The sequence below is a fragment of the Anabrus simplex genome, chromosome 5 (assembly GCF_040414725.1).
Source record: "Anabrus simplex isolate iqAnaSimp1 chromosome 5, ASM4041472v1, whole genome shotgun sequence".
Classification (NCBI taxonomy): domain Eukaryota; kingdom Metazoa; phylum Arthropoda; class Insecta; order Orthoptera; family Tettigoniidae; genus Anabrus; species Anabrus simplex.
Genome location: NC_090269.1, coordinates 176,674,232 through 176,696,620, shown reverse-complemented (window position 1 = coordinate 176,696,620; position 22,389 = coordinate 176,674,232). Strand labels below are relative to the sequence as shown.

The window sequence follows — 22,389 nt, the reverse complement described above, 5'->3', positions numbered from 1 at the left end:
CTCTTTTGGGCCAGATATGTTGATGACACTTAAGTAATTATTTTAAATGAAGAATTGACCAACGCAGCCTCTACACTCCTTCTTCTTAACAATATTGACTCCAATATTAAATTCACCATTGAATCTGAATATAAAAAAACTCTTAATTTTCTAGACTTGACTATCACCAGACATTCTTCTTCTTTAACTTACAAATTTTCAGAAAACCAACCCAAACAGCAACCACAATTCGGCAAGACTCTGCACACCCACAAGCACATAAACGTGCTACTTATAACAGCCTAGTTTTTCATGCCTTCAACACTCCTATGTCTAAAAAAAGATTTAAACAATGAACTGAACACCATCCGTAATATTGCTAAATTTAATGGCTTTAACAACTCTTTCATAAACTGTATTATTAACAAATCCAAACATCGTCCCAAAACCACGTTATCAAAAGATAAAAACAAACCCACTGCATTTTCCACTTTTACTTTCACTCAAGATGATTATAAAATCACCAACGTTTTAAAAAAACACAATATGAAAATATCTTTTAGAATCAATAACAGAAATCTTGATATATTACACAACTCTAACTCATTAAATAAATCTAATGATTTTTCTAAATCTGGAGTATACAGATTCAAATGTAACAACTGTAACTCTTTGTACATTGGACAGACCGGACATAACTTTACTATCAGATACTCAGAACTTGTCAATGCCATAAAATATGACAGATTCTCTGCAATAGGACAACACATACAAGACTCTAAACATAATTTCACCAAAATTGAACAGGACATGGAAATACATTATTAACAAAGGCCCCCTTCTAAATACAACTGAAAATTATTTTATTCACCTTGACCAATACTTCAACCCTAATTTCAATTTAAACAGTGTGTCGGTGCGACGTAAAGCCCCTAGCAAAAAAAAAAAAAAAAAAAAAAAAAAAAAAAAAAAAATTTAAACAATATTTCTCCAATATTCTATTCGACTTCCTCATTCTCATTTTCAAAAATGCTAAATTTCCAAATCTGAATTTGATTTTCCATGCCTTACACAGTTCCCACCCACGTTTTCTACCTCCAATAACCCATCCTCCTGCCCCACCTTAAACTACTACTCCTCCTTTATTTCCCCATCCTACCGAGCTCGATAGCTGCAGTCGCTTAAGTGAGGCCAGTATCCAGTATTCGGGAGATAGTAGGTTCGAACCCCACTGTCGGCAACTGAGAAAATGGTTTTCTGTGGTTTCCCATTTTCACACCAGGCAAATGCTGGGGCTGTACCTTAAGTAAGGCCACGGCCGCTTCCTTCCCACTCCTAGCGGCTTTTACCTGCTTTAATCATAATTTATATTCTGATCCACACCTATTTATCTTCAATTAACATTGTTGTTTTTCTCTCTTTTTCTTTTCCGCATTTAACTGTGTATTATAATATCACTTACAGTTCAGATCAATATATTTAAATTTATACTTTACGCCAACTCAAGAACTACCTGACCTCTTATCTTCAAGAAATCACATGCTGCATAAATGCGTTTCTCATTTGCTCTAATATTGCGCTTTTAAACTTTTTTCTTTTCACAATTGTTTTTTATGTCAACTGTTCTTCAACTCCAAACTTCGAGAATCTGACATATGGGATTCTATAAACTTTAATATATATTTCTATTGTTAAGTATATTAAACTGTGTTGTACGATTTTGCGCCTAGCAGCATTTACAGGCTTGATCCTTGAACTATTTAATTTTTTCATCGAGTTTCATAAATATTTGGAAGCACAGTGCTGGTCAGCACGTATGTCCTGCTGCTCTTCAAGAACTTGCTTCTGGCTTCATTTATATGATTGATCCTCGACTTCTTCAGGTTTTTGGGAACTTTCAACACACAGTACTAATTCCTAAAGTGTTATAGTGCTTCATGAACTGCAACTGGTGAAAGATTTGCATTGTTTTTAATATTTTAAGTGATCGGTTGATGATGACCCAGAACAGTGGTCGAAACCGGTACCACTTGTAATCAACTAGGAATGTAACATTACATTTTTTAATTCTACTTGTATTGAAAAGGTTGAACCACTATATATCTCATTTCAATTTAATTGTGAAGGTATTTTCACAGAAACAAGGATGATTGGGTTAACATACTGAATAATACATAGTTACATTATTACTCTGTAACAAGCCACCAAAGAAGAGTTTTAATTTAATTAGAGGTCCTAAGACTGGGAACTTTGGTGCTGTTGATCAGCTTGCTTTCTAATATGTCCACAAGACATTAAGCAAAGGATACCCCTATGCCACACAGCTATCAGAATGAAGGCACCTGAGATGGCATGAGAGCCAAAAGGTATGACTGAATCTGAAGTACTCTCAGGCAATGAAGAATGTAGGGCCTAGCCTGTGCTTGTAATGTCATGCTGTGGTTACCTGCACATTTTTACTTTCATATTAAGAGAATTTTTCCTAAAATCACAAAGGTTTCTGTTTGCAACAAAATAAAATTTCCACTACAGCTTATATACATATAAATTTATATGGAATTAAACTCACTTCCCCACTGTCCGATAACAGAAATGAATTATTTTACTTGAGCGCTTTCAACTGCATTTGGCAACTGACTTCTCGGGCAGGAAAATTTGATTTCTTGTGCACACTGCAACCCTTGACAATGGTATGGGAGAATTGTGATAGATAAAGAGCCTTGACATCATCATCATCATCATCATCATCATCATCATCATCTGTTTTCCACTCCAGTTGCCCGGGTGTAGTTTACGAGCTCTCTCCACTTCTGTCTGTCCATGTACCACTCTTCTCTCAAGACGACATCCCAGCTGACTCCTCTTGTTCCTATGTCCTCTTTCACTTGGTCCAGCCATCTCTTCCTAGGTCTTCCTACCGGTCGTTTTCTGGCCACGACTGTGTGTAGCCATTGTTTTGCTGTCCTTCTATCGTCCATTCGTTTGACATGGCCGAACCATTTCAAACGGGCCCTTGTCACTTTTTCATTCAGGGATGGGTACACACCAGCTTCCTCCCTTATTCTTTCATTCCTTACCCTGTCCCTTTTTGTCTTCTGTACCATAGTTCGTAGGAACTTAATTTCTGTGGCTTGTAGTTTGCTATCCACTTGTTGGGTTGTTGTGCAGGTTTCTAGGCCATATATTATTATGGGGGTAAAGTATGATTGGAATAGAATCTGCTTTGATCTTAAGGGAACTTGTTCGTTCCAGAGGAGGTTCCGAACTTGATGGTAAAACTGAGCTGTTTTTATTTTTGCGGTTATATTTATATTGGTCTACTGTTTCCAGCTGTGTACCTTCCAGCATTATTTTTCCTTTCTTCTTCTGCCTGTTGACAGACATAGTAACAGTTTTCGATTTATTTATTGTTAATCCGTATGCTTTCAAATGTACATTCCAGGTGTTCAGCCTCTCTTGGACTTCCTTCTCTGTATTTCCTCAAATAACTACATCCTCTGCAAATGCAAATGCATTGATGCCCATATTGTTCTTCTGCTTAATTTCTTTCATGACTTCATCCATGACAGTGATAAAAAGTAAGGGTGAAAGGGTACTGCTTTGTTGCACTCCTTTAGTGGTTTGGAACCAATTAGAATTACCATTTCCTATCTGTACGCAACTGCAGCAGTCTTCGCAAAGCATTTTAACTTTCTGGATAAGCCCTTTGGGTACATTTTTCTTTCTTAAGCATTCACGCACATCATCAAATGTAGTTCTCTACTGTAATATTTTGTAGAGTAAGAGAGAAATGGAATGCTGAATCTATAAGATGTTACGTTGGAAGTGTTGTGGATGAGTGTGTCAGTTGTAATTGGTGTTCAGTATATCTTGAATTTATGTTTTTGTTTGTTGTCTTTTGTGATAATGATGTCAAGGAAATTGGCTGATCTAGTGGAATCATATTCTACTGTGTAAAATAATTTTTCTGTAAAGTATGAGAGAACAGTATGGCATGTTATCTGGCATTGTCTTTGTGTAGTGTTATAACATCACTACTATGTTATCTGAGCATGTTTGGCATTGTTATGAAGGATTTTGGTGTGTTCACTGTTCTGTAGGAATACCTCTGCAAGTACGTCAGAGATAGGTGAACTCATGGGGGGAGTTCTGAGGTTGGATCCCATGTGAAGTTGCGGCAAATGGAAAGAGGTACATAAGAAACACCTCTTCAAAAACCTTGCTCCAGCTGGTTTGGCTGGAGCACCTTTTAAGGCAGCTTGCTAGGGTTATGGTAGTCCTTTGTAATAGGTTCAACGGAGGAAGAGTCCCTCGGCATGGAAAACTTGGTGGATGAGGTGACCCAAAGTATTTTTTAGTGTTAATAGAGAAGTCTAACTAGGTCAGATCTGTTATGGCATCCTTAAAAAATATATGTATATGTGTAAATATTCATGCATATTTTTTCTGGAATTTAGAGAAGAAAACCTTGTGTGCATGCATCATGCTTCACCTTGAACAATGGATCCTGTCTGACCTTGGTTTGTGTGGTGTCAGTAACATGTTAGAAGTGAAGTGTAAACCGTGTATTAAGTATGGCTAAAGATAAGCTTAGGGTTATTGAAGATGCAGAGAACACTGGAAAGTGCACAGTAGGAAGCAAGTGCGATATCAGAGAAAGCTGTATTCGAGACTAGCAAAAACAAAAGGTAAAAAAAAAAAAAGAGTATTCACCAGGGCATTTCGCAGGATTGTGAGAGAAGAGAGGAAGTGTTGGGGGTGATTTACCCAAAAACTACAGGAAGACAGTAAAGGAAACATTAAGTTGCTGTACAGCCTGGTTAAAAGTAAGAGATCTGACAGAGAGGACATCACAACAGTACACATATTAAATGGGAATGTAGTCAGGAGCGAACAAGAAATTAGAAATAATGATGATGATGATGATGATGATTGTTGTTTTAAGGGGCCTAACATCGAAGGTCATCGGCCCCAATTAGAAATGAAATGAAGACCTATTTTGATACACTCCTGAATGAGGGAGAAACTACTGAAGAGGTTGAAGAAAGGATGAGGACAGATGATGTTCCACTTACTTGGCCTGAGGTGGAAATTGCTCTAACAAGATGAAAAATGGTAAGTCAGTAGGGATCAATGAAGTTACTGCTGACATGATCAAAGCAGCAGGTTTACCTGGAGTGCAGTGGCTATACAGAACTTTGAGAGGAATATGGTGTAAAAACTGGGTTCCAGAGGACTGAAAAAAATAGTATTATCATCCCTTTATTTTTAAAAAAAGGATGTAGAAGAAAGTGTACCAACTATAGGGGTATCACACTTCTCTCCCATGGTCTGAAAATAATGGAGAAAATTATTGAAACCAGACTGCAAGCAGTGAGAGAACCTGCCCCAGAAGAACAGCATGGATTTAGAACCAATAGAAGAACAACCCTCTCTAAAGAACCAGAGAAACAAGGAAATGCCATTTGGTCCTTGTTTCAGTGACAGTGAAATCCTGACATTCACCTCTCCGCGGTAGAGAGGGGGCAACGACTGCATATAAAAATAATATTTTATATGCAAGCAGCTAGCGAATGAAGGGACCGATTATCTCCCGGTATAAGGAGATCCCCTATACCAAGTGCCAACAGTCTCTTTGAGAGTGGATGAGCGGGTATGGGTAAGGAAACTCTATTGTCCTGGGGACAAGAAATTGTTCCCAAAGGCGGAGGAACCAGTTTGGTCAACGACATTAGGATGCAGAAGGCAACGGAAAACCACTGCATTAAAGATCCTGAGAGATATTCCAATAAATCCACATGGCATGGCTGCAACGTCAAAATTGGAGATGGCTGTGTGGATTGTCTACCTCTGTTTAGAGACGAAGTCTTAATAAGAATAAGAAGAACAACAACAGACCTGACCTTCACCCTAAGGATGTTACTGAAAAAGCACTGGGAGAGTATTCTGTAGTATTCTTAGACCTAGAAAAAGGCATACAATAGGGAGCCTAGACCAGTCATATGGAAGTGACTCAGAGAACTGGGGGTGTAGACAAGTTCCAGATGCTGTACCAGAACTGTAGCAAGTGTGTGCATATGGGGGATGGCCATTCCGAATGTAATACCACACAGGATATCCAACAAGGGAGTGCACTCTCAACATTGCTATTCATTATTGTCATGGACAGTATTCTTAAAAATCTGAAAAGAGAACAAGATGGAGAACTACACACATTGATGTAGCCATCTGGGGAGAGAGAGGTAGAGGCAAAAACTAGGCTGGATGAATGGGTAGCAAAGTTCAAATGGTATCAGATGAAAGTTAGCACAACAAACACTGTTGCACTGAAAATGAGTAAGAAACATGCTGCCTGCCACATAAAGCTTGAAGGTGAAAACATTTAATATGTACAGGCATTCAAATACCTTCGAAGTATGATTTCCAGCAGGGATACTACAGATAAAAGAAAGAGTAAACAGAGTGGCTAGCAGTTCCAACTTCTACAACCTCGTAAGACACCTAAAAAAAAAAAAAAAAAAAAAAAACCATGGCACAAGAGCCCTGAAGGGTCATGGCCCAGCAAGCGACCGGCTGCTCAGTCTGAAGGCCTGCAGATTATGAGGTGGAATGTGGTGAGCATGACGAATCCTTTCGGCCGTTATTCTTGGCTTCCTAGACCGGGGCCGCCATCTCACCGTCAGATAGCTCCTCAATTGTAATCACACAGGCTGAGTGGACCTTAAACTAGCCCTCAGATCCAGGTAAATATCCCTGACCTGGCCAGGAATCAAACTCGGGGCCTCCGAGTAAGAGGCAGGCATGCTACTCCTACACCGCGGGGCCGGTGGTAAGACATCTACTTTGGGATAACAAAGTGCCCATGAGAACCAAGATGACTCTGTATAAGTCAAACTTTGTGCCGATTCTCACATACAGCATAGAAACATGTACACTGAAAGAGAAGTTAGTAAATTGCAAGAATGTGAAATTAAGTTTCTACGAACTACCCTCCAAAAAACAAGCAAGGACCGTCTAAAGAACAATGACATCAGAATGGAACTGGAAGTGGACTCAATAGAAGAAAAGCTAAGGACTTTGAGACTAACACAGTATGGACATGTAAAGTGAATGCTTAAAACAAATTTATATTTTACTGTATTCAGTTTTGGGAGTACATCATTATGTAGAATTAATTTCTTGTAAATAAAACAAATTAAAGCCAATTAAAAAAATTCTCTCCTAAAATTAGGTTGTAAGATTATTCACATTTATACAGTAGACATGAGAGGCACAAATAAAACAAAACCAACCAACACTCCTAATTTCAGTAAAGGTGCAACCAGCCTGTGCATTTGTAATGTCCCTGCAGGCTGCAGCAGTCTTGAAGTCTTCAATTGTTGCATATTCTATGCCACTGCATCGGGCTTCAGATCTGTCAAGGACTGTGCAATTTTTGTAGTGTAACAAAATTTGAATATTAAAATATTTTTTGCACAGGCATTTTCAAGGTATAAAAGGTTCTAACATTAAAAAAAAATCCTATAGTGACCAGAGTTGCAATGGAAACATGATTGTGTAATCTGTCAGCTCTTAGTGACAAAATTGGCAGGTAGGAGGTGAGTGTGTGATTGACGTTTTATTCGAGGATAGGCTGTAAAGTGACTTATGCACTGCACTTGTATCCAAACAGTCCTACTGAGGATCCTATTTGCTCGTTCAGAATGGGGAGAAGGCTAGAAAAGGTATCCAAACCATAGTCAGTCTAACCAGTGAATGGACAGTCACCTCTAGAGGAATGTTTAAAACTCTGATGGATATTGACACCCGACCCAACTATTGAACAGCAAGCATAGCTTGTGAAATGAAAAGATTTGACAATGACATTGTTGCACTGAGTGAAACTAGACAAACAGGACAGGGTTGATACACTTTTTGGAAAGGAAAAGATGAGAACAAACAGACAAAAAATACAGAGTTTGAGTTGCAATAAAAATGAATTCGTTGATCACCTCAATGAACACCCTTTCCGAATAAGTCGAAGACTTGTGAAGCACTGCCTCAAACTCACTAACAACCAATGAGCTACTGTAATCAGTCCACATACTCCACATTTAACTATGGATGATGATCACAAAGAAGACTTCTACAGACAACTGGATGGGAGTCTTAATAAATATATCTCAATCCGACAAATTAATTTCAGGAGACTTCAATGGTCAGATTGGTAGAAACTGTAATCTGGACAGGAACCATCAGCAGAGAGGATGTGGTCAAGAGTAATTCTGCTGAGGGATGGTTCTTGAGCTTTGTTTATAGTCATTGTGATTATAAGTTGCATTGGGAAGTTCAGTCACTTAAACCTGAAGGGCATGTTTTTCCGTATTATAGGAATGTGTGCAAATAAAAATGTTCTCTTTGCCTTTGTCTGTCAATACTGTCACTTCTACTACATTTGACGTGAGCATTTATAACTTATAGTCTTTTATAATTACACAGTTTTGGTGGGTCGATATTACATAATGATATTATTGGTGACCTGATTTCTAGCAGGTTCTGAAGAATTCAAGAACTCAGTAATATGAAACACCGCCTGCTAACGTTCCACCATAGTAATGATAGACCTGGAGATCTGTAAATTGCGTCAGAGCTGGGAAACTTAACAGATATCTGAGTATTGATATTATATACATTTTAATTTATTTTTAAAACTTTTCCAATATTATTTTTGTAACAAGTATCCCGAGTCATAGACAGTTCCAAACAGAACTCCACTAAGATTAAGATATTCAATATCCTCTTAATGAGAAGAGATCTACATAGAAGGCATTATAAAGGATATAAAATACTATATTATAAAACATATATTTCACAGGATTGCTTTAATATAAGAATAAACTATTCAATCATTTTTAGGTAATATGGTGGATTTAAAGCACTCACCATTCATTTTTGACTTCAGTAAGGAACTGGTCTTTGTTGGAATTATCAAGAACTGTGAAGTCAAAGGATGAGAAGATATCATCCATTGAAGTTGCCGCTCTGTCTAGGATGACTCTGTAAAACAAAAAAATGCACAGTTTTAAAATTAATTTCTACTGCACAGAAAATAAATAATATAAAACTCTTCAATAAATAAAATGTCTTTCTGATGAAAGTCTTTGCAGCATTTAAGGGATGGAGAGATCTGGATCATCAACCTTCTGTACTTGTTTGCAAGGAATCTCAATAATAACCTCTGCTAGCAGCCCAGAGTATGGAGCATGGGTCAAGATAAAACCAATCAACTCTGGTCTGGTCCTCTGCAAAAATGACTCTCTGGTTTAATGGCTAGAAAGATGGGTGTGTGTGAGTGATATACAAGAACATGCCAAAAGTCATGAGACAGCAGTATTTAAAGGTAAAAGTCGGTGGTGCCACTGTATTGTGACATCTCGGAAGTGCCATGACCTGTATGAGAAGTGATCTGATATCTTGAGAGTGAGTGTAAACACAGTCTGTGTTGGTCGTAGCAAAGTGACGTGAATTACTGTCCTTTGAATGGGGCAGATAGTGGGAGCCAGATAAATGGAACAGTTTATTGTCAAAGTTTTGTGAACATTCAACATGATAGTTGGGGCCAGATGAATGCCACATTCCATTGTTGAAGTTGTGTAGACATTTATCATGCCTCCATTGAAGGCATCACACGTGTATCAGGAATACCTCATGGAAGGCATTACCACCCACAGTGAACCGTGCAGTGGCCGACTATGGATGCTTAATAATTGAGGTTAGCAGTGTCTGGTTAGAATCATTTATAGTACAAGACAAGCCAAACTGGCTCAAATCACATCTACATTCAATACAGGAGGTACCAAATGCATATCCAGCAGGTAAATCCAGCATTCTTTAACATCAGTGGGATATGGGAGTAGAAGACCTACCAGAGTGCCATTGTTAACACCCTGATACCTGAGCACAAGATGTTGCTAACTGGACTCTGGAGCACTGGTCCGATAAGTAACTGTTCCAGTTCTTTTGAGCTGATGGTAGGGTTTGGATATGTCTCAGGCCACATGACGCCACAGAACCTAGCTATCAAAAAGGCACTGGCCTACAGGCTGGTGGTAGCTTTATAATAGTGTGGGGTGTGTTCATGTGACATAGCTGGATCTGCTGATCCACCTAACAGGTTGTTGACCAGTGACTGCTTCGTTAACTGTTTGGTGACCACTTGCAACTTCACGTACCCCACCAACAATGAGATACCCCGGCAGGATAATACACCATGTCATAGGGCTCAACTTGTTCAGAACTGGTTCAAGGAGCAATCTGGAGAGTTTCAACGACTGCTGTAGCCACCTTGTTCATCTGATATGAACCCTATTAAGCATTTATGGGACATAGTGATTAGCCCATTACATCCTGACTTACAGATAACAGGAAGCTGTGGGTGGCTGTCCAAATAGCATGGGTCAGAATCTTTCCACTTGTGGAAATGATGCCATAAGTTCGCGTGCATGTGTACAAGATGTTGTTCAGATAGTAAGTTCTGATTGGCTTTATAACAAAAAAACTGAAGCTGTTTTCAAAATATTTTCAAAATACGCATTCACACAGTTTCAACCATTAAGATACTTATAATACTGCAAACTTTACTAAATCTCAGCTGAAACATGCAAGCCAATATGAAAATAATATCAAACATTAAGGAACCCCATAGATGAAGGAATAAGTAGGGAAAAACTTGGTGTTCAATCAGGGCTTTACAGGGAATCGGTAATTTGTTTCCAGACAAATATAATAACAATTCTTCAAGTTATGGTGGGAATAAAGAGCGTGCCACATCTTTTACTCTCCTACTCTTGATGCAGTTTATTTAATGTCTCACTTTCCTACTTGTTCTCTTCTGTATAAATAGCTGATTATAAAAAACAAATGTTGTAGCTACTAAATAATCCTCTGATAATCAACCTACATTACATACTCTACTTCCTAATCTCTTTAACAAACAAAGAAGATGGATTGTGTACTTCTATGATGATGATACCGTATAGGCTTTTGGGCTTATGCCGTGTCAAGTAAATAAGGTGAAATTCTCGACGTTTCGCAAGGAACTGTGCTCTGCGTCCTCAGAAGAAATCTCGACTGTCCATGAGAAAGGCTTCTTAACCCTTTCCCACGGAATATCTTTGACTCACTGTCGGGTGAAACCTAGAGTAATAATTTGCTTGTCAGGTATAGTTGTGGAGTACCTTCACTAAATATTTTTTTCTGTAAAAACCACTTAAGATATCAATTTCAAATTTTTTAACAATGGAAAATACACAATAGTTATTCTAAAATGATACAATGAGATCACCTAATTACACGCAAGACCCCCCCCCCCCCCCCCGTTTGGAATGGTACATCAGGAAGCATCCAATATGGTGCATAACGTTAAATTGCTAGTTCTTGAAGTCAGTCTAAATTGCTGGACATGATGGGGCTCTTATTGTCGTGCTTCCTCTCGTACATACAAACTATGAGCAATTTTTGAATGAATGGGTTTGGAAGATAAGCTGACATTAGTTGGAATAGGCTATTATGTAATCAAGTAGAGGCTCATAGTCCGAAAGATAATTAACTGAAGGATTAAAACTGACAATTATGTATTTTACAAGTGGGCCTAATATTTTAAAACTAGACGGTACCTGAATGAACATTTCCTGTCCTGTGCCGTACTTCAATTTCTCTCAGATTCATATCCTGTCCCAAATGCTTCCCATACTATTTTTATTATCATATCTACAACTTCAAACTCACTACCATTGCATTTGTCAACATACTGATCTAATTTGTAACAAATATCCTCCGCATTCAAGTGGTTATGAGCAGCTATGTTGCTGCAGTGTGTTTACATTCAGTCAGCTGTCTGTTCTATCTAAGAAAACGTATAAAAGAACACTTTATTTTAGGATTCCGTGTATGCCAGTAGTATCTACGAAGCGTAGGGAATTCGCTGGTTCCAAAAAGTTATATGTTTAGCAGACAGATGGCAGAGGAAGTCTGTCTGAAAGTCGAGTACGCTTTACTACGCAACCTGCGGGAGACAATGTGCAACTCCAGTACGCTTTACTACGCAATCCACGGGAAAGAGTTAAACAATGACACTTTAAATTTGAACGTTACAATAGAAGTGGAAAATGGTACGTTCACTCGCCACCAGATGGCCCCCAGGACATGGCAACACTAGAGTTTGAAGCGGAAGCTGACCGAACCATCACAATCAGTCTAAGCAGTTCACATAACGTGTTTGCGTAACACATGACATTGGCAGGTGTATGGCATAGACACAAGCCTGGATTGAAACATCTGGCGAAGAAGAAAGTACGAATTTGGAAAACACCGAGACGAAATAACAATAGTGAATGTACGGGGAAGGGAACTACCTACGTAAATTCTTAATGGCTGGCAACCAGGTATTACTTGATTGATAGCCGGTGTCCCTGTTGAAATTGTTAGGATTTCTACGTATTTCCACAGCTTCCCATATAATCCTGGACATGTAGTGTCTAGTGTGGTAAGAGCTCGAGCATCTTGGAACATGACATCATGACCCAACGACAGAGCCTGCTCAGCTATGGCCGATTTGTTTGGTTGGTTGAGACGAATATTACGTTCATGTTCTTTGATACGGGTACCAATGGACCGGCATGTTTGGCCGCTGTATACCTTACCTTAAGTACAGGGAATTTCGTATACCCCAGGAGGTAAAAGTGGGGACAATTTGTCCTTGGTTTTACTCAGACTGTGAGCAATTTTAGTGGCGGTGCAAACATGGTTTTTATATTGTGTTTGAGGAGGACCTTGGCAATTCGATCTGTGGTGTTGTGAATGTAAGGCAAGTAGGCAGTTCCCTTCACTTCTTCCTTCTGTGAGCTTTTCTTGGTCATTTTTCTGGGATGTAGGGCTCTATGAATCTGCAAATCACTGTAACCATTACCCTTGAACGCGACTTTGAGCGTGACCATCTCTACCTGGATATGTGATGGCTCACAAATTCATCTCGCCCTATTGGCGAGTGGAAATTCTAAGTTCCCATGGAGGGAATTAGATATTTTTCCACCAATAGAGCACATCAAAAATCACCTGCATACACCCCAGCGTCAGTGGGTAGGGTCTGACACATCCCACTCTGAAGAGTCTAGTGTCAGACCTAAGACGAAACGCTGATTAATAGAGCAAGCGCCTGAAAAGCCATACATCTAATTTTTGATCTGACTATTGGCGAGTGTCGTGAGAATGCCTTGTTTTTGTGCCAGATGGTGATGAGAATCTGCATGAAGATAGCGATTTGTGTGGGTAGGCTTACGATAGATGGTATGTCCTAGGGAGGCGTCCGGTATCTTTCTTACTAGAACATCCAAGAAAGGAAGGCATCCGTCTGACTCCATCTCCGTAGTGAATTTTATTGACGGATGTTGCTGATTTAGGTGCTTTAGGAATAGATGAAGTTTCTCAGGACCTTCTGTCCAGACCACAAATGCACCAACATACCTCCACCATATCATAGGCTTGACGGGCACCGAAGCAATAGCCTCCTCCTCAAAATGCTCCATAATGAAATTAGCCACTACGGGCGAAAGTGGACTTCCCATAGCCACTCCGACCATCGGTTCATAAAAATTCCCACCCCACAAAAATAGCTGGACGTTATGCAGTGGTAAAATAGCTTGGTAATGTCCTCAGGGAACAGGTGTTCAATGAGAGACATGACCGAGTCAACTGGCACCTTGCTGAACAAGGACTCCACATCGAAACTCACTAAACGTGCATTAGGTTTAAGGGTTATGGTTGACAGCTTGTTGACAAAATACCAAGAATCCCTGATGTATGATTCAGTATGTGCTATGTGTGGCTGAAGCACTTTGCTTAAGTATTTAGCCAGAGCATACGTAGGAGAACCTATCGCACTAACAATAGGTCTGAGGGGGATATCTTTTTTATGGATCTTCGGCAATCCATATAATCTAGGTGGCAATGCATCCCCTGGGGACAGATGTTTAGCCTCCTCTTTTGGAATTGAAGATTGCCTTAAGAGCTTTACTGTGGCGTTGGACACACAAGTGGTGGAGTCACGTGAGCTCAGTGTGTAAACAGGCACACTAGTAGTGGGGTCACATGAGCTCAGTGTGTAAACAGGCTCTGACAATATAGCCGAGATCTTATTCTTATACTCGTCAGTGTCCATAACCACTGTCCATTACCCTTATCAGCTGAGAGAATGGTCAGTTCAGAATCATGCCTAAGTTCCTTCAGAGCTCTCCTTTTGCCTCTTGTTAAATTGAAATGGTAATTCTAAATTCCCATGGAGGGAATTAGATATTTTTCCACCAATAGAGCATATCAAAAATCAGATCAAAAATTAGATGTATGGCTTTTCAGGCGTTTGCTCTATTAACCAGCATTTCGTCTTAAGCCTGACACTAGACTTGTTAAATTGGGCGCGGGTACAACAGGTACAACCTTATGAGTCTCACATATTTCTGTCTTAACTCCCAAACCTTATCCGTAGGTAATTTGTGGATGGCTGCCTCAACCGAAGTAATTAACTCCTCAGTGGGAATTTTAGAGGGAGCGACAGCAAAATTAAGACCCCTTGCTAGAACTGCCATTTGGTTCTCGCCCAAGGATTTCTTGGAAAGAGTGACGGCAGTCCCTCCGTCTTGCTCGGAAACAGGCAGTCTCTTGCACAAATCCCAGATGCTAGTAAAACTGTCGTCAATTGTTTCAAGAAATCCTTGGATGAGAACCAAACAGCAGTTCTAGCTAGGGGTCTTAATTTCGCTGTTGCTCCCTCTGAAATTCCCACGAAGTAGTTAAGACAGAAATGTGTGAGACTCATAAGGTCCGCTGTTGTACCCGCGCCCAATTTAACAAGAGGCGAAAGGAGAGCTCTGAAGGAACTTAGAGATGATTCTGAACTGACCATTCTTTCAGCTGATAAGGGTAACGCGACAGTGGTTATGGACACTGATGAGTATAAGAATAAGATCTCGGCTATATTGTCAGAGCCTGTTTACACACTGAGCTCTCATGACCCCACCACTCGTGTGTCCAACGCCACCGTGAAGCTATTAAGCCAATCTTCAATTTCAAAAGAGGAGGCTAAACATCTGTCCCAGGGGGGTGCAGTGCCACCTAGATTATATGGACTGCATAAGATACATAAAAAAGATGTTCCCCTCAGACCTATTGTTAGTGCGATAGGTTCTCCTACGTATGCTCTGGCTAAATACTTAAGCAAATTGCTTCAGCCACACATAGCACATACTGAATCATACATCAGGGACTCTTGGTATTTCGTCAACAAGCTGTCGACCATAACCCTTCAACCTAATGCACTTTTGGTGAGTTTCGATGTGGAGTCCTTGTTCACCGAAGTGCCAATTGACTCAGTCATGTCTCTCATTGAACACCTGTTCCCTGAGGACATTGCCAAGCTATTTTACCACTGCACGATGTCCAGCTATTTCTTGTGGGGTGGGAATTTTTATGAACAGATGAACGGGGTGGCTAAGGGAAGTCCACTTTCGCCCGTAGCGGCTAATTTCTTTATGGAGCATTTTGAGGAGGAGGCTATTGCTTCGGCGCCCATCAAGCCTATGATATGGTGGAGGTATGTTGATGATGCATTTGTGGTCTGGAGAGAAGGTCCTGAGAAACTTTGTCTATTCCTAAAGCACCTAAATCAGCAACATCCGTCAATAAAATTCACTATGGAGATGGAGTCGGATGGATGCCTTCCTTTCTTGGATGTTCTAGTGAAAAAGAAACCGGACGGCTCCCTAGGACATACCGTCTATCGTAAGCCTACCCACACAAATCGCTATCTTCATGCAGATTCTCACCACCACCCAGCACAAAAACAAGGCATTCTCACGACACTTGCCAATAGGGCGAGATGAATTTGTGAGTCATCACGCCAAAGTAAAATGGAGAATAGCTTGAAGATCCAGTAATTTTCCTTGGTCGCGGGAAAGTAAGTATACAGATAAATATAATACAATTCAATATAATTGGACAGGTGTTTGAAACCACAGCGCCTGATATTGAATGTGTCGCGCTGATCACTGGGAGCTGGCAAGTTGCTTCAATGGATCTACTCGTCTTCAACTCCTGCACGATTATGGATCTTCGTATGTGTTCGATTGTGATGTGACTTTGTACCTGACAGTGTTTAAAAACTGGCTCATTTAACCGTTCTCCGCTATTTGTAAACATGGTGGGACTTTGCCTAGCGCTGCGTGTGCCATGCTGCCGCTCAGAGAATTGTGCACTGTTTTCTTTTGAGTGACTTGCATTTTACTTCTTCTGAGTTTTACAGTGTCTACCCCCGTTCATTTATATCGCCTCTTCTACTGATCTGAAGTCTACTTAATCTTTTCCTTTTTCTATGCATTGTTTTTCATGTTTTAATCGGCTGACGATGACCTGGACTAGGGTCGAAACTGGTACCATTTCTACTTATTATTAAATGGGAATGTAATAGACTACATTTCTTATTCTTTTGTATTGAATAGGTTAAATCTATTTATCAATTATTTCAATTTTAACTGTAATATTCTTCAATACGGAACAATGTAATTTTTAACTTTAAATGTTCTAAGATACTCAAGCTCTTACCCACACTAGACACTACAGGTTCAGGATTATACAGGAAGCTGTGGAAATATGTAGAAATCCTAACAATTTCAAGAGGCTATCAATTAAGTAATACCGGGTTATCAGCCATTAAGAATTTACGTAGGTAGTTCCCTTCCCGGTCCCTTCACTACTGTTATTTCGTCTCAGTGTTTTCCAAATTAGTACTTCCCTCATTGCCAAATGTTTCATTCCAGGCTTGTGTCTATGCCATACACCTGCTGATGTCATGTGTTACGCAAACACGTTATGTGAACCGCTTAGACTGATTGTGATGGTTTGGTCAGCTTCCGCTTCGAATGCTAGCGTTGCCACATCCTGGGGGGCCATCTGGTGGCGAATGAACGTACCATTTTCCACTTCTATTATAACGTCCAAATTTAAAGTGTCATTGTTTAAGAAGCCTTTCTCGTGGACAGTCAAGATTTCTTCTAAGGATGCAGAGCACAGTTCCCTGCGAAACGTTAAGTATTTCACCTTATTTTCTTGACACGGCATAAGCCCAAAAGCCTATACAGTATCATGCCTTTAAAGTACGGGCCGTGAAAGCATTTATGACAACATTCTATGATGATCTTAATTATTTACAGAAAAGCAAAATATAGTGCACCAACAATCTATAAATATTCAGCACTTGAGTGATGTTAATAAAGAAGTTTAGAAAGGTGTCTTTTCTCTGTCCGCCTGCCGTCTCCAAGAACTTTGAAAACAAAGCCAAACTATCTTGTGATAAGTTTTAATGTGAGAGAGAAGAGAGATTTTTAAAAAATGATGCAGGTTTCTTGTGCGACACTAATATCTCGTTGCCTATAACACTTTCACTCAGGACCGCATCAAATAGTTCTCTGAATCGGATGTAAAAGATCAATGGGCTAGCAGGCCATTTTCACTTGTGTTGTTCTTTGTAATGATCTTTGAAACAATTACGTGCCTTTCTGGACAGGGTCTCACTTTATAATCGCTTTATCTCAGGATATTCTCAAATTGTAAAATTTTTTGTGACTCAATCCCATAAATCATTTTTGATTCATGCACCTATACTGCAATTTCCTGACTTTTTAAAAGATTTTGAAGTTCATACTGATGCCACCGATGTCACTGTAGCGGGTGTTCTACACCAAATTATTGATGGTAGACTCTTACCCATAGCCTATTTCAGTCAGATATTGAACTCTAATTAGCGTAATTATTCAGTCTTTGAGCGTAAACCTCAAATGGCCCCAAATGTGTAAATCCATTAAGAAATTTGTACTTACCCGTGAAAAATGTCACAAGTCCAAACCTTGTAACCGTCTTCCTTCAGGCCACCACTCTACAACCATACCCACATACACCACCGAATATTTCTTCATCGACATTGTATGTCCTACTGTTAGGTCCTCTAAGGGTAATTGCTATATCTTCCTTATGATGGATTCTCGAAATTTTTAATTCTTCGTCCTCTCAGAAGGATTTCTTCCAACATTATTATTAGTCACCTAATTGAAGAAATTTTTGTAATTACTCGCATACCCAGTATGTGGTGTCTGATAATGCTTCCGTCTTCTCTCCTAAATTAAAAGGAAACTAAAAAAATAGTTTTCTCATGGGTATTAATGCTACTTACCGTCCTCAATCCTGGGATACACTTGCTGAGAATCGTATACTTTGGCACACCACTGTTTCTACATCTTTTTTACTATTTGCTTTATGTCGCACCGACACAGATAGGTATTATGGCGACAATGGGGTAGGAAAGGCCTAGGAGTGGGAAGGAAGCGGCTGTGGCTTTAATTAAGGTACAGCCCCAGCATTTGCCTGGTGTGAAAATAGGAAACCACGGAAAACCATCTTCAGGGCTGCCAACAGTGAGGTTCGAACCCACTATCTCCAGGATGTAAGCTCACAGCTGTGCACACTTAACCGCACGGCCAACTCGCCTGGTGTTTCTACATCACTTATTAGGTTTGAAGAGGAATGATGCAGACATGAAGAGGCTAAACGACAAGCACAGAAGCCCCGTGAAGGTCAGTCCTGCCCTCCCCCAGCCATTACATGTGATTTGTGTGGACATACACTATGTGATCAAAAGTATCCGGACACCTAGCTGAACATTAGGTACAAGTTCGTAGTACCCTCCATCGGTAATACTGGAATTCAATATGGTGTTGGCCCACCCTTAGCCTTGATGACAGCTTCCACTCTCGCAGGCATACGTTCAATCAGGTGCTGGAAGTTTGCTTGGAGAATGGCAGTCCATTCTTCACGGAGTGCTGCACTGAGGAGAGGTAGCGATGTCGGTCGGTGAGGCCTGGCACGAAGTCGGCGTTCCAAAACATCCCAAAGGTGTTCTATAGGATTCAGGTCGGGACTCTGTGCAGGCCAGTCCATTACAGGGATGTTACTGTTGTGTAACCACTCCGCCACAGGCTGTGCATTATGAACAGGTGATCGATCGTGTTGAAGGATGCAACTGCCATCCCCGAAGTGCTCTTCAACAGTGGGAAGCAAGAAGGTGCTAAAAATCAATGTAGGCCTGTGGTGTGATAGTACCACGCAAAACAACAAGGGGTGCAAGCCCCATCCATGAAAAGCACGACCACACCATAACACCACCGCCTCCGAATTTTACTGTTGGCACTACACATGCTGGCAGACGACGTTCACCGGGCATTCGCCATGCCCACACCCTGCCATCGGATCGCCACATTGTGTACCGTGATTCGTCACACCACACAACGTTTTTCCACAGTTCAATCGTCCAATGTTTACGCTCCTTACACCAAGCAAGGCGTCATTTGGCATTGACTTCCGTGACGTGTGGCTTATGGGCAACCACTCGACCATGAAATCCAAGTTTTCTCACATCCCGCCGAACTGTCATAGTACTTGGAGTGGATCCTGATGCAGTTTGGAATTCCTGTGTGATGGTCTGGTTAGATACCTGCCTATTACACTTGACGAACCGCTTCAACTGTCGGCGGTCTCTGTCAGTCAACAGACGAGGTCGGCCTGTACGCTTTTGTGCTGTACGTGTCCCTTCACATTTCCACTTCGCTATCACATCAGAAACAGTGGACCTAGGGATGTTTAGGAGTGTGTAAATCTTGTGTACAGACTTCTGACACAAGTAACACCCAATCACCTGACCATGTTCGAAGTCCATGAGTTCCGCAGAGCGCCCCATTCTGCTCTCTCACGATGTCGAATGAATACTGAGGTCACTGCTATAGAGTACCTGGCAGTAGGTGGCAGCACAATGCACCTAAGATGAAAAATGTATGTTTTTGGGGGTGTCCGGATACTTTTGATCACATAGTGTATGTTTCATGCCAAGATTGGGCAACTAAGTCATATGAAAAGTATTCACAAAGCATTGTGAGTGTGAAAATGTAACTGCTGCAGAACATGTTAACTAGGATACAAGTTGCAGCCAACAACGACCATTATCAAGCAAATAACATTGAGATATATCATTACAACTTGAAAACTGCACGATCTATTTTTTGTAGTACCAACTAATCCTCATTAACTTTGGCATTTAATGCTAATGTCAATAATTCTACTCAGACCCCAGGTATGTTATTTCTTAATAGAAAGTTACAAACCCCTCTTACCTCAACCTGGAATTTTGATGATCTTCTAAATTCCCCTCCTACTATTCATACTAAGAACCTTTGGAATCAGGCCCTTCGGAATCTTAAAAATAATTTTCACGATGATCTAAATTCACTTCCTATTACTGACTTTTAAGGATCTTTGGAATCAGGCCCTTTGGAATCTTAAAGATGCTCAAGTGTCCTCCAAAATACCCACTGCTGTCGTAAACCACCCAACTTTAAGGTTACTGATATGACTCTTAATCAATCATCTTCAGAGCTCAGCTGTCAACATATCTGTAAAGCTATGTCGATATTGGACCGGTCTTTACAGGATCATTACTTTATCTTCCCCTGTAACTGCCTTACTCAGTCCCCTATGGAAGTGTATAATGTAAAATGTATCCAAATAAAAAGGTTCCATTCATCCTAGCATTGTCTCGTGCAACCCCCCCCCCCCTATTTTCCCTTTTTTTGCTTTTTCGGCTCTGTTATATGAAGGATCAATTAAATTTTACTTTGTTTATTTACACTCAACCGTTATGGCCCATGCAGTGTACCCTGCCAATATTACTGTAAGGGAGTTAAATTAACATGCAACCAGCATCAACTTTTAGCCAACATTGTAAATATATATTATATTGATGGTGCACACTATCCTGTTTCCTTAGTCGTAATATCTTATGAACACCATCCTTTTCTGAGTACCAATAATTCAAATACATTATTTTGTTATTCTTAATGTATACTCTCACTTGGTATCCTTTCTTAGGAGGGAAGAACTTATGTATATTATAACATTAGCATCCAACTGCTGTTCATTATTGTTTTTATTACAGGCATCTTCTTGCCACTTTCCTGCCTGTTCTCTTCATCAATTTCTATCCCAGGTATTCTGCCTGGTGAGTTTTCTCATCAGTAGGTATCACCATGGGATATGTCTGCCCCCACATCTTGTCTGGCATTACTCCTCTCTTTTGCCTAGGACTTCATTTGGATTCTTTGACTCTGGCAATCTGCATCTACATTTAAAACAAAAAATTTTAAAAACCCACACACTTTTTGATTTTTTTCCTGAAGGTGGCAAATGATGTAATGACTGCTTACCTTGGTCTCTTATTATGCTGCCTTTGTCCAGAATGACCTTCTGCTCATCACCTGGAATTTTCACTCGCTGTGTGACTCATTACTGCGTTTATGCTCGGAACTGCACAATACTACTAGCACTAATATACTGCAGGTGAGCAAACTTCTTGCCCAACTTGTGACGTAGTATGTCAGAAATTTCACCAGGTGATTGTGACAACACTCCCAGCAAACTATGTGGCCTTCTAGAACCATCAATGTTCTGTGATGTGATGGATGAAATTATGTCACATCCTATAAAATGTGGAAGGTTCACCTCACATCTTGTACAATGCTCCGGACTCACTGCAGAGGAGTAACTCCCATCTGGCTACTTTCGCTCCAACTATTAAGGTAGGCCAATGCCATGTTGGGAACATCCTATAACCTTTGGTCTAATTTAATTCCTTGCATATTGAAACAAAAGGGACACGAACTTATTAGCCTGCTGAACTTTGGAACTTTACTGTGAATGTTGCCGTACATTTCGTCAAGTTCCAGTTCCTGTTATAAAACTTTTGTAAGATCATTTCCTTTAATACCTAAGCTCTGTGATACTTAAGAGACACTGGTGCAGTGTTGACACTTCAGTAATCTGTGTTCATAAATCTAAAACTTCATTCTGATTGGTCTAAACTGCAAAATACTGCTCTTTCTTCTAATGTGCTCTACTTGTGTGTGTATACTTACGGCTAATTTACTACTCTCTCTCTTTTTTTCTCTGGAAATGCTAGTCACACTTATGTGTAAGTAGTTAGATATTCTGAATCCACCATTTCCATTAAATGGATTATTCATGCGGTCGTGTGTTTACCGTATTTCTTTAAAGTTTGCTTTTGTATTTCCCTATTATTTATTGGTCATTTAGTTATTGAATTGACAAATGACTATATCAAAAAGATTTAGTTATTCTAAATTCAAATATATTTATCATGTTGAAGTTTGGTGAGGTTCTGATTTATTTTATGAACGAGTCTGTCATGTTTCCCCTCTCCTTTCTTCCCTTCTGTTTGCTTTCGGGAAAAATACCTCTTGGGGTTCATACTTACTTAATTTTTCT

The 22,389-nt window shown here is 40.0% G+C and overlaps 1 protein-coding gene across 1 annotated transcript in view; it reads right to left on the bottom strand.

The window, feature by feature from the left end:
• Positions 1–22,389, bottom strand: part of E(Pc) (Enhancer of Polycomb) — a 460,358-nt gene that overhangs the window by 45,771 nt on the left and 392,198 nt on the right. The window contains exon 9 of the mRNA XM_067148053.1: positions 8,902–9,015. Coding sequence (XP_067004154.1) covers positions 8,902–9,015 — 114 coding nt within the window. The remainder of the gene's footprint in view (positions 1–8,901; positions 9,016–22,389) is intronic.